The sequence below is a fragment of the Sceloporus undulatus genome, chromosome 4 (assembly GCF_019175285.1).
Source record: "Sceloporus undulatus isolate JIND9_A2432 ecotype Alabama chromosome 4, SceUnd_v1.1, whole genome shotgun sequence".
NCBI lineage: Eukaryota > Metazoa > Chordata > Lepidosauria > Squamata > Phrynosomatidae > Sceloporus > Sceloporus undulatus.
Window position 1 is genome coordinate 52,959,924 of NC_056525.1, and position 13,511 is coordinate 52,973,434.

A 13,511-nucleotide genomic window follows, 5' to 3' on the forward strand; every position below is an offset into this window, starting at 1 on the left:
GGCTGCTTTGTAAATGGAAAAATAGTTGTATGTGCAACTTTTATTGACTTGGCATTCGTATCTAGGACTGTGGATTTGGTCTCTAGTTAGTGTACTAGGGGCAACAACAAGATATGAGATATAAAAAACATGCTAAAAAGCATGCTTTTATAAAAGTAGCTAGCTAGGATTTTCCTACTATTGTTGGGAGGGAGAGAAAAAAAACTTCCATCTAGTAGACCAGTGATTCTTAAGCTCTTTTGGATCATGAGCCCCTTTGACATTTTGGTGAAATCTATAGGGTCCTTCCCCAGAAAAAAAAAATCATAGAATTTAAATTCATTAATCCCCTGTTATGAACTCTGGTACAGTACAAGGCTGTGGAAACTGTAATCCCCCCACCAGATGCTGCCTGCATGCTTGTATTTAACTAGAAATCTTTTCTTGCAGCCCCTAGCTCGCACCATAACTTGTAATTAGGGCAAGTGAAACATACCTTCTGGCACCCGCTGCATTGGTTGTATACTCTCCACTTTGGCTTTTATACCTGGCATCACTGGAGGCATTATTATAAGTCAATATTTTCCCAGGTAATTCCAGTGACACCCTTCTTCCTTGCTTGCTGGTGGTTACGTTTCTGTGAGTAGAATTGACCCGGTGCATCCCTTCAACAGCCTGTGAATTGTATGCCAATGTATTGTGGCCATAGGTAGCGGGTGTGCTCATACTGCGAGTAGACATGGCTGCCCTGCCATATGACCTGTCTGTCTCTGACACATAAAGACGCTTTTTAATCAGAGGCCGATTGTTGGAATAGGAACTGAGATAACTAGAGGAGTAGCTCCCACCTGGATAATGGTGGCTGTATCCACTGGGTCTCATGTTGTTTTCCAAGGTTGGTTTGGATTTTAGTGAATAATTGTTGCCATAGTCATAGCTTGAGTGACTGCAGTTAAGTCTCTTATCTGAGGTCTGAAAGTCACTTGGGATGTTGCTGTCTTTGTGATTTTCTTCCCCATTTGAAGATACATCTGGAGCTGCACTGGCATCATTGCTGAACTCTGGTGGAGGGGGAATGATCTCATAATCAAACTCTTCTTCCACATCCTCATTACTGCTCAGAGTGTGATTTGGAGGTGTAGTGTGAGGGTATGCAGTTGTTCCTCCTGGCACACTATGAGGGTCTTCCTGTTTCAAGTTACTGGATTCCAGCAGACTTTGAACTAAACTAGAAGAACGGTATGCATTTGATGGAGTGATATTCTGAGACTTATTTTCTGAGACTTCCAGGGATTCCTTTTGCAAGGACTTGGGTACAACTGTGATGGAGTTGGGCTTGGCATCACTGTAGTAAATGGTGGATGAGCAGTCTGATTGACTGCTATTGTGTAGCTTTTCTGATAACTTGAGCAGAGGCTTCTCAGATAGATAACTATTCTGCCGGGAAGCAACAGCAGAACGTCTGCCTCTCTGGGCCCGTTGCTGTGCAGCCAAGAGAAGAGCCATTGGGGAGCCTCTCTCTACTTTCTCTCCTGTAACAGGATGAATCAAAACCTCACTATCTGTTTTATCAGCATTCCTAGAAAGAGTAGATGTGATTGGGGACCTAGGCTCTGCAAAGTCCCTTAGGTTTGCTGGGCCATCTTCTGTAGTTTGGGAAGAAGTGGCAGAGGCCAGGCTGTCAACAGACCCAAACTTTGTCCTATGCAATTTGTACTGCAGGAGGGAGAAATCCACAGTGGGAGATGCCGTTCGTATGGGTGAGGAGACGCCAGAAGAGGCTGATGAAGGTGCAGCTGGAACTGAGAGTCCATTCTTTGGTTTCAGAGGGGAGACTGGAGGTTTTTGAGTGTTGTCAGTTGGTGAGTAACCAGAAGAAGTGCTAGGAGCCTTAGAGTCTTTCTCTGCCACTCCTGATGCTGGGCTATTCTGATGTATTGGAAGCCTGGTCTCTCCACTATTGATCTGACTACCACCAAACTGAAGAGTAACTTGTTTTTTTGTTTCTGGATTATGTCTCAGGTTTGTAAGAGCCAAGGGTGGGCCTCCATTCTTGGTTGGAGACAACAAGGCTTCCAACTCATCTTTGTATGTTATAACACAATTTGCTTGCATGGAGGCAGACTGAGTGTCTGAAGTTGAAATGGCATCACCGATAAAAGCTTTTCTTGGAGAAGGTGTATTAGCTGGTGTCTTTTCCCTCCTCTCACTCTCTATTGCTTGTGGTGACTGTGGGCCACTTGTGGCAGGCTTAGCTTGTTTTAATCCATCTGTAACAACCTGGTTGCTATCTGTAATGCTGGTTTTAGGCTTGGAAGAAACAGTTCTGTCTTGCTGTCGGTCCTCTTTTCTGCATGAAGAGGACAGCAGGGCAGACAGTTCATGCTTCAGTTTGTCCAAACTGGTACGCTCCTTCCAGTCATCATCATCATGATCATCATCAGAGGATGCATGTGGAGTAGTAGAAGAGCCATTAGAATCTGATGGTATCTTTGGATTCCCAGATTCTGTGATTAATATGGAGGGCTTTTCCAAAGTAGTTTTTGCCTTAGCCTCTCCCTCTGTATGAACTGCAGCTGCAGGCCGTACAGTAAAATTTGGTGGCAGGGCAGGTCGGCTGTGAGGAACCATTTTAGGGAGCAGTTCATCTTTGGAGTTGGTTTCTTTTTCTCCTGGGGGAATAGACGATGTTCTCACAGGAGTAGGAGGAGGTATTTTTAATGACCGAGGGAAAGTGAGATGAGGGTCTGGGCTGGATTGTGACAGCTGTGATTCCTTTTGGGTAGGAGTTGAAGGTGTATTAAGGTTCAGATTGTGGGGGATGGTATCTAGCTCCCTGATATTTAAAACAGTCTCAGATTTCCATTTGGACACACCATTTGAGAAGGGTGGAGTGTGAAGCGGTGGTGAATGTGGAGGGGCTGCACCATCAATAAAAGCCAGAGGAGGAGTAGGAGGAATAAAGTCTGGTGGGGACGGAGTACTGGGAGAAGACAGATTGGAATATGGGTATGAAGGTGGAGCCAGAGATGAAGGAGACTGAGCTGGCATTGAAGGTGGTGGTGGAGGAGGCATAGATGGTGGGGGTGGGGGTGGAGCTGCCACAGAAGGTGGAGGTGGTACATCCAAAGAAGGTGGAGCTGCAACTTGTATGGAAGGTTGAGCTACAGGGAGATCAACTGAAGGTGGTGGTGGAGGAGGAACTGATGGTGGTGGTGGAATGTAGTCATCATCCAAGTAATTTTCAAATGGTTTGGGTCTCAGGTCAAGCACTGAATTGTACTTTCTGTAACTGCCATTAATTTGAGAACCAGGTCCTAGAGAGAAAACAGCACATAGGATTAAATCCCTGTATTTAACATTAGTATAGTTGAATATTTTGGCTTCATCAACGTATATCTTTTTCCTAGAAAATACAATAGGAACTAAAATTCTGGTAACAATTAAAGGAAATTGATGCACATTTTTCTTAATATATAGCTTTCTTTGGTTTTTAGATGTTCTTTCGGATTGTGAAATAAATAAATGACAGCAGAAGAAAACCTTTGATGTATTCACACTGCACAGTTATACAGTCAGCCCTCCTTATCCGTGGATATTTTATCCACGGATTCAAGCACCCACAGCTTGAAAATATTTTTAAAATATAGAAATCCCAAAAAACAAATCTTGATTTTCACCACTTTATATAAGGGATACCATTTGATTATGCCATTGTATCTAATGGGATGAGCCCCCATGAATTTTGGTATCCACAGGGGGTAAATATCAAAGGCCCACTATAGAAGTTTCATCCCACACTAACTGCTATGACTCTTTCCTATGGAATTCTGGGATTAATGATTTGGAATACTAGTGTCATCCCTTAAACTACACCATTATTACTTTCTGGCTGAGAATTGTAAGCACCTCATCAAAATACAAATCCTTGAATTTCACAGGATGGAGCCATGGCAATTACGGCAGTGTGAAAGCACCATACACAGAATTTCTTTGTCTCATTCCAGAAATCCATCTGTCTTCTCACAAGTGCATTAAAGTCTCCCGTGGATATGAAGAGGGTATATTCATAGAGTCAATGGGTCTTCCTGCCTGTGGATTATTGGAAATGCTTATAAGTTGCTGTTTGGCCCACGACTTAGTAGAAGTCCCCAGCCAGCATGAGAACTGGCAGTGTTGGCTAGTGAATTCTGAGGGGGAACTGTAGTCCAAACAGAAACTTTCCAAATTGATTATTAGATAATATGCCCCATTTCTTCACCTCCCCTAGAGTGGGCAACACAGAGACCATATCCACAAATATTCCTAGCTATTTTTGCAAGTGCCCTCAGGTCCCTGCTGTTGACAGTGTTACTGCCATCACTCAGATTCCAACAATATTTGTGGGAAATACTGTCCACTCCCTGCTATGTATCATGCTTCCCAGCAGAATTACTGGGTGGTCACATTTTAACAGGCACAAGAAATCCAGTGGAGTGTGCATTCCCTAAGTCTGGGGAAGTTGCCTACTGTGCCTGCAGTGTGTGGGCCTCAACATATGGTGACATGACATGTTTTGAATGCATATTTCCATTTAACATGTAGTTTTAAAAATGCAAATTGAATCCACTAGAGAGGGAGGAAGCAATAATTATCCACTGGATTCTTATTAAATGCTGTCCAATTGACTTTTGAGTTATAGCAGCCCAATAAATGAGGGACCTTCACATCACACTGTTATTAACAACCCTCCTCAGATCTTGCAAACTCAGGCCAGCCATGGTTTCCTTCTAGCTATCTGCCTATCCACTTGTAATGCAGTCTTCCTTGTTTCCTATTGCCTTCTATCTTATTGAGCATCAATCATTGGGACTAACGCAAATTCAGAGAAGACATTTTTCTCAGAACTTCAGCAGGGGAGAAAAAGGTTTAACTCTCTCCCTCTCACCTCAATCCTGATAAATATCAGCCCACTCCACTGTGATTGCTTCTATTTGCATTTTTACAAACCTGCATATGAATTGCAAGCATACATCTCACACTGTTCACATTTAATTCTACCAGGCAAACAGATGTTACAACATCTGTGCAACTCAAGTTGGGCAGAATTCCTATAGAGCACACATCTTTAAGGGAGTTGACTTTAAAGCACAGGAGGAGTGAATGGGAATCCTCTGGAGAATGTATCTTTCTCTTGCCAATACTAATCTCCCCAAACTGCTTCTTCCCACCAGTTTTCTGTTGTGTTACTTTCAGCTATGATGCTTTATAGTGAGGAGAACAGCTGGAGCAAAGCTTTTGGACGGTGTGGGAAGGGTTCAGTCTCCCCTCCTATATACTCATGCTGCACTTTAAACCAGTGCTTCCTAAACTATCCATTGTGAGAGACCAACAGTTATATTTTCTGTTAGCGTACCAGGGACTGGTATCATATTTTTGCCCATTAGCTGCAACTATTTTCTTTGTTTCCTGGGAACTTTCCAAGAAACAGCAGCTGATGGCTTGTGGATTGGCACAGTCCATGGACCACAACTTTTACTGAGTAGCACTGCTTTAAATTATCCCTAGCCCACCACATCTTATAAATTCAGTGGCCACTCATATACACCTGAGCCTGGTGGTGGTCTCGCCTTTCTGGAATTGACAAATCTCTATGAAGAATTCAGTGGATATTTCAAGCACATATCCTACCCCACCTAGCTGGTGTTCAGGAAATGTTCCTCTTGTTGAGGGAACAGAAGCTGGAGTCTGGAAGGCTGGCAACCTATCAAGGGTCACTATCAAACAAGCAAGACAAACAAAATCAAATTGCTTTCCAGCTTCCCTATTGGGGGAAGGGGGGTCTGTAGCAAACAATACTTTATTCATTAACAGGGAAGTAACTTAATTTTAAAAAAATTGATAATTGCCATGGCTCCCTGACTGCAAAAAGTAGTTGAATATGTCATTTGAAGAGGCTGGTTGATTCAACTCCCCCTTATCTCCATGCCAAGCCTTTCCCTTGGCAGCACTCAATGTTGTGAGTTCATTGTACAGTAGTTTTAAAAAAAAATCACATCTATAGGACAGCCAGAAAAGTAAAAAGATTGAATAGATAGAGAAGAAAATGATTAAAAATTGAACATTTAAAAATAAAAACAAAGTACCTCTTCTTAAAACTCATGAACAAATGAGATCATTAGATACTATAATGCTGAAAAGTAATCTGGTGCCACATTTCAAATGTTCATTATTGCTTTGCTGGCTTCAGAACCAAATAGGTTGGTAACCCTCTGCTTTCTAGATGAGTGGTGGTAGTATGCTTTCAAGTATTTTCTGACTTAGGGCAACCTCAATATGAACCTATTTATTTATTTATTCTTTGGATTTATATCCTGCCTGCCTTGCAGCATTTATCTTCGGAATGTATCACAGGGGTTTATTCAGAGAGGGGTTCCCATTGCCTTTCTCTGAGGGTGAGGGACTGTGCCTTTCCCATGTCACCAAGTTGGTTTTCATGGGTAAGTGGGGGCTTGAACCTTGGTTTCCCAGAATCCTATTCCAAGATTCAGATCAATATACTATGCTGGCTCTACTAGATGTATGTTTGACAACAGCTCCCAAAATTCCCAGAGAACAGGCTATGTAGTCTTGAGATTTGTAGCCCAACACATCTGATAGGTGGCAGAGGGTAAGGACTACTTAAACAGCCTTTCCACTGTAAATCCTCAATGTAATGAAAATCCTTATGATTTGATATGGAAACAAGATAAAGTGCATTGAACTGTTCTTAAGGCAGGACTTTTCTGGCTCATGAAAGGCTGTCTTGGTATATAACACAAGAAATCTAGAGACCTTTTGTTCCTCCATGCATTATAGCAGCCCTAGAGGGCTATGAACCACTATGATCCATGGAATAGCAGTATATAAATAAATTTTATTATTATTATTATTATGAGCAGAGCTAATCATAATGGAGTATCATAATGGAGTATTCATTTGTCAATGAATGGATATCCACAAAAATGTAATCTAATGGGCTTGTAGCTGCCACTATCTAGTGCATACAGTATAGTGCAGTAGACTGGTGAAGAGGCCCAACAGTTGAGATGCAGGTATTCAAAACAAAGAACATAAAATGGCTTGCAATCAATAAGACCAAAATCCTACCTAGTCTCGTATTTTATTTGTACAGTGGATACCCAAAGGTCTATGAGAGGCCCATAAGCAGATAGCATATTTAAATTTGTGTCATCCAATAACTGGTAGAGAGGAATGCAGTTCCTAGCATCACAAGTAATATATAACCAGTATCATCAGGAGCCATTGATAGCTTTGTCATCATCTATGACTTGGTCTGACCCTGTGACACCCCACTAGTCTCTTCTCTCCAGGACAAGGAAGGAGCCATTGTACCCTTTGGGTTTGATCTGTCAACCAAGTCCAAATCCACCTAATAGTCACATTGTCTAACCCAAATTTTACTAGCTTTTTCACAAGGGCATCAACGAGGACTTTGTCAAAGTCCTTACTAAAATCAGATACGCTATAGCCACAACATTCCGTTCATCAACCAAGCAACATTCCAATCCCCTGTACCCCTCTATCACTACATCCCAATCATAAGACTCATCCCACCAGATTTCAGTGATGCCTATTATATATTTGCTTTGCTGTGCTAAGAGTTCAAATTCACTCTGTTTTCCACACTCTGTGCCTTAGTACTGTATAGTGATATCTAAGGCCATGGGTCATTTCCCCATCTGCCTTTTAAAGGTCCCCCCCCACCCTTGGGTTCTTGTGCTATTTGCCTTGTTCTCGGTATAACATTTGGGTGGTTATGTCCAGCACTTGATGAACTGTTGCCCTATCCAGATTATCTGTAGGACCGTGTTTCCCTATACAAGCCAGCCTGAATACTAAGATCAGTAGGGGATGGCTTTCTTTCAGTCCCACCACTTTTATAAGTGTGGTTGGTGAGGATTTGGGAGGGAGCCCTCTCCATGGCTGCTCCCAGACTGTGGAACTCCCTTCCATGAGAAGTCAGGTCAGTCCCTTCCCTGCTCTTTTCACCAGCAGCTGAAAGCATTTTTATTTAGGCAGTTATTTGGTGGATGAATTTTACCTGTGTTGAACTGTGTGCTGTAAATGGTTTTTACATTTTTTTAACTGGTTTTAACCATGTGTTTTTAACCACATTGGGAGACTGTTTGATCTGCGGAGAGTGGCTCTGGACTTTTATGCTACAGTCTTGACCCAAGAGCATCACTGATTGACCATGAGGTGTTCTAACTGTTGTTGTTTTTTCAGTTTGTTTGTTTTAGGTGGATGATATACTTCGTTGAATACAGGTTTAATAACTTGACTGATTACACAGTCAATGTATTATTACCGGCTCAGGACTTGCTGCCTAACTGCTTAATCATAAGACTTGGTCATTCTTTAATGAAAAGTAAAAGATCATAAATTAACATTAATCTGAACCACAACATTTGTCATTGTACTGGCATTGCAAGGATGTCATGATTAACTTCCCAATACAAAGAGTTGGGATTTAAGTAATAATAAGCTGTACTGAACATTGCACATATGCAAAGGAGATTAGCTCTATGGAAAACTTTCATCTTACCCAGAAGTGATTTCTCTTCAAAGCCTTCTGGTACTGATGGTGTTGGTACAGCCACGCCATGTGCCTCTTGAGCATTCTGGAAAGGTTTAAAAATAGACTTTGCAGTCATAAACTAGTTAGCAATCAGAAATATTCAAAGATTAAGCTTGTGACAAATATCCGTTTTCTGTTCCAAAGAAAGTATTCTTTACAACAAGGAAAAGAATGCATTTTTTTAAAAAAAATTACTCATTACTCTAAGAAACATGTTCCAGTGGAAGAATTCCCCCAATGTTTGGTAACATGAAGACAGACAGCTCTTGGAAATGTTACTTATTCTAGTAAAATTCCTGGAGTTCAACTATCTATAACTCTAACAGTTGTTGCTGAAAACGGTAACTTTTCCAAGTTCTCCATACAGAAATAGGACAAGAGTATGAAGCTGCTTACTTACATCTGTCCATCATTCTATTAAGATACTCCACCTGACTTCCTTTAAATCTTGGTTTCTGGAAAAGCATGCATTATCCATAGGAAGAAGCATATATTATAATCAAGGGAATAATGTGCATTATGTCCTGGGATGATCTATCATTCATTGATGATTTCAACAATAAGAAGGACTACAGACAAAGTCCTGAATCCCCACTAGAATAGATTTTAATTATTGTTATTCCAAACTAGAGTAGACTAACTGAATCAATAGATTTACCTACATGTTGTTTCATAATTCAAGAATTGATTTGACAAGTCTAACTGAAGGTAGGAGGAACAGCCAAGAATCAAGCTAATGTTTGCTACCTGCATATGCCTTTTTTACAAGGCACAAAGAGAGCTCTTCTAAGGACTACCACTTCCTCTAAGAATTGACAAAGTTTATAACATGAATAAAGCGCATACAAATAATACAAGTAAAAGCATTACTATTATAATAATATGAGGAAGGCTTGGAGGAATTTAACAATTTTAACTAGGAGAAGAGAATTAAGAAGCAATATGACTGATAGCCATCTTGAAATATATGAACAGCTGCATTGTGAAAATGTGTTTTCTCTTGCTCCAGAGGGCAAGCCTCAAAGCAATGGGTTCAAATTAGACAACATGAGATTTCAGCTAAATTCTTTCTCAAGGTGTGAAATATTCAACAGCAGGCTGCCTAGTAAGGTGGTGGCTTCCTACAGTAGAACCAGAGACTCGATAGACATCACCTAGCTATGCAGTAGAGGTGGGTACCCAGTATTGGTAGGGGCTTTTACTAGATGATTTTATGGGTCCCTTCCAGATCTGTGAGTAACCCTGTGTACTATTTCATGGCTATTACCTGGGTTTTATGCTTGTGAAAATGTTAAGGCAAATCGGAGTTACTTTGGATGGCTTCCTCTTTACTCCCCCCAGTTCACTTAATGCCCGTTCAATGTGAAGATGATTTTGCTACTAGTAATGATGGTGATGAATTAACTCCATATCAGAGGAAATGTGCTTCAACATACTAGTTATTGAAGAACAGTAACAGGAGGAGCCTATTACAGTCACTTCCTGCTTATGGGCTTCTCCTAGGTAGCCAGCTGGCTATCATACAAGGAGAACACCCAACTAAACAGGCCTTTGGGCTAATCCCAGTATGCTTCTTCTTGCACTTCTTAAGGGCTTCTGCCACAATCCAGCCTTAAAGCAGAGTTTATCATGCTCCTCCACTAATGATTCACTCTTGAGCTCATTCCACAAAAAGATATTTCAATGTTCATGCACCCCTCTGAATGCACTATGTTAATGCACATAAATTATAGTGAGGTCATAGTCAGGAGTCAAAGTCATTCTTCCTGCTCCCTTGATAGTGGTTAATCTAGCAGCATTGAGTGTCTGCCTCACCCAAGCTGAATAGATCCACGCCGTAGCCATCCTTTCACACCCTTAAACCACGTATTGTGCTATATTCCACCACTAAACATATGACAGCATCCAGTATAGCTTTTATAAATACAGTAGATATGATTATGACAAAGTGAATTTATTCTACAGTTTGGATACTATACAGATTACTTAGATCAATAGTTCTCAGACATGAGTGCCAAGGTATTGTTGGTCTTATACTTTCATGGTCAATGGTTAGGGATTATGGCCAATGGTTAGGGATTATGGAAGCTGCAGGAGAAACTGGAGATACAAGTTTAAGAACCATTGGTCTGTCTTTATATATGCAATAGGATTTTGGAATATACACACACACACACATACACACATATATATTCCAAAATTCTATTGCATTAAAACTTGAAATGTATTCACTGCCCCGATTTTATGGAAGCCACTAGCCATCACTGCCCTCTAGCAATGTCCCTGAACCTTTGAGTCCCCCCCCCCCCCCCCCCTTGGTGGGTCCGACTCTTCTTCTCCTTGTACTTTGAGTTGTCTTTACCTTTTCAGTAGTTTGAAAAACTCATTTTCCATGTAAAAATGTTTTTGAATTTCAGGTGAATCCAAGCATCACATGCACAGCCATGTGGAAATTCTGCTGATATCACAGGCAGTTGAGCAGTGCTAATCCTCATGATTTAGTAAAACCAACACAGTAGGTGGCACCAAACCAAGGACTTTTAGCAGCCATTCTCTGTCCTATTTTATACACTGTCTGTTGAATATATTTTAAAAATTCAGGGATGACAATGAAATTGACTGGAGAAAGCTGCCATCTTGGATGCAACCTTGAAGAGTAGAAGCAAAATGTTTTGATACTTTTTTTTCTTTGACACTTTCTGTAATAGCTGTGATTTTAATTGTACTAGTATCCTTTCACAGCTAGGTGCCTTTTGCGGTAAACAATGGCTTTAGTTAGGAAACATTTCACATTTGGACATGCACTTAAATTGAATTTCCCTTTTCAGGAATCATTATGTCTCTCAACAACATATAACTCTGTAGGTAATATAAGATTTGAGATATATATTATTCTAGATGGCTAGCCTTTATTCCAGAACACCACAATACTGCTGTCCAAAGTCATGGAGACCAAAAATGCATCTCAGGCAACTGAGGCACATGCCAAAATTGGTCCACTCCCATGAAAGCTTATGTCACAATATATTTGTGAATGTTTAAGATTCCTTAGGAGTGTTTGTTGTTTTAATACCAGGAATATTATTTTAGCCACATCATCAGATCTCTGAAATAGTCCTTGTTTGTTGCCTTTTCTTTATTTCTCCCTGTGGCAACAATCCAAGATCTAATTAAGCAAATTCTTATGCAGTGGTAAATTTCCTGTCATTCCAAAGCCTCACATAATAGAAAAATCATGGTATATGGTACAATCACAAGTCTCCAACATGCAATAATGCAACAAATACAAGGGTGCTAAAAATAGCCTACAGACACACCTCAAATGTTGTTGGTTGTCCTGTGAAATATAACCCTTGATTTAATATGTCTAAATGTTATGCACATCTCTAGACACTCACATATTTAAAATGCTCAAGACTCTCCTAATGTTTAATAAGCAGGGCAGCAGGCCAAAGAGCTTAGATTTGTTTGCAGTAGGAAATTTTATTTAGAAATAGTCAACTTGACTCAGATTGAGCCAAGGTAGGATGGTTCACTGCATCTTTACTGATTGAGCCAAGGTAGGATGGTTCACTGCATCTTTAAAAAGTTTTTATCTATCTTATTTACCAACTGCCTTTCTTCCATTGCGAATTCAAGACAAGGGCACACATGACTTCTATCTCTGCAGTAAACAATCCGAGACCTAGGCAACTTCATTAGGATTGTGGCCAAGAATTCTGTTGGTGACCTAGACAGCGTAAAGTTACATTATGTCTGCATTTGCCCTTTTATGGATGTTGGCATCAGGGGTATCTAAAGTCTGTCCACTCAGCCTACATACCAGCCATGGAGGTGTCCCCAAAATGTCAATTTCATGGCTGAAGGAAGAGGTGAGGTGACTAGGCAGCAGATGGTAGTGCTTCATCAGCCATCCAGAGGAAGAAAAAACATCCTTCTTGTCCCCAAGGGGTTCTCTGGAGGTCTAGGAGGAGGATGTCATCTTCCTGTGGCCAACTGCTGAAACACAACTGGTCACTGCCTGCCAGCCCTTCATCTTCCTGCAGCTACTATATGGCTGTAGAGGATAATGCCTTGGTGGCAGGTAGGTAGATCAACTATGTCGGGAAGAAGGAAGTGGAGCTACACTCACAAAAGCTTTACAGTCTGCCATTGCTGTCCAAGATTTCAATCTATGCCTTTAGGTCAGGCTTTTAATTCACTCAGCTTTGTCATATCATCACTATGGACACAACACAGAAGTGCTTCTTCGTGTGAAATCTTTTGTGTTCAACAGAATCTAGAGGATTCACCTTATTTTTATTTTCAGGTGTCTAGTGTTTATAGTACAGCGAGACTTTGTTATCCACTGGGGTTTGGTTCCACTGTGGATAACAAAATCTGTGGATGTTCCAGTCCTGTTAAATATAATGGCATAGCAAAATGGTGTCCCCTATATCAAATGGCAAAATCAAGGTTTGTTTTTTGGAATTTATACTTCTTTTGGAATATTTTCAAGATGTGTATGCTTCAATCCATGGATAAAAAAATCAGTGAGTAAGGAGGGCCAACTGTAGTAGAGAGCATCCTGGATACAAAAGTATGATCACTGATCCCCCCCCCCCACTTTCATTCTTCAGGCTTCTGAATGGTGTGAGTCCTTGCATCTAGGATCTCACAACCTGTTGCCCCCCGATCCTTATTATTACCCCCATTCTCTCTGACAAAAAAGATCAACATCGACATCATGAAATGTTATAAAAATATTGCAATGATAGATAATGTGACTGACATTTATGACCATCTGCTTAGTTTCTGAAAACAAGGTGTTCAAAACCCTTTATAGTACCACTGAGGAATGCCACGTCCTCACTGTGTAAAGGGTCTTATAGTACCTTTGAAACAAACTGTGTAGAAAAAGTTGTAGCAAAAG

The 13,511-nt window shown here is 40.8% G+C and overlaps 1 protein-coding gene across 1 annotated transcript in view; it reads right to left on the reverse strand.

The window, feature by feature from the left end:
- The window catches only part of C4H6orf132 (chromosome 4 C6orf132 homolog), a 56,671-nt gene that overhangs the window by 4,385 nt on the left and 38,775 nt on the right, over positions 1-13,511 (reverse strand). Inside the window, exons 3-4 of the mRNA XM_042461481.1 lie at positions 8,567-8,642; positions 476-3,296 (exon numbers count right to left, since the gene is read on the reverse strand). Coding sequence (XP_042317415.1) covers positions 476-3,296; positions 8,567-8,642 — 2,897 coding nt within the window. The remainder of the gene's footprint in view (positions 1-475; positions 3,297-8,566; positions 8,643-13,511) is intronic.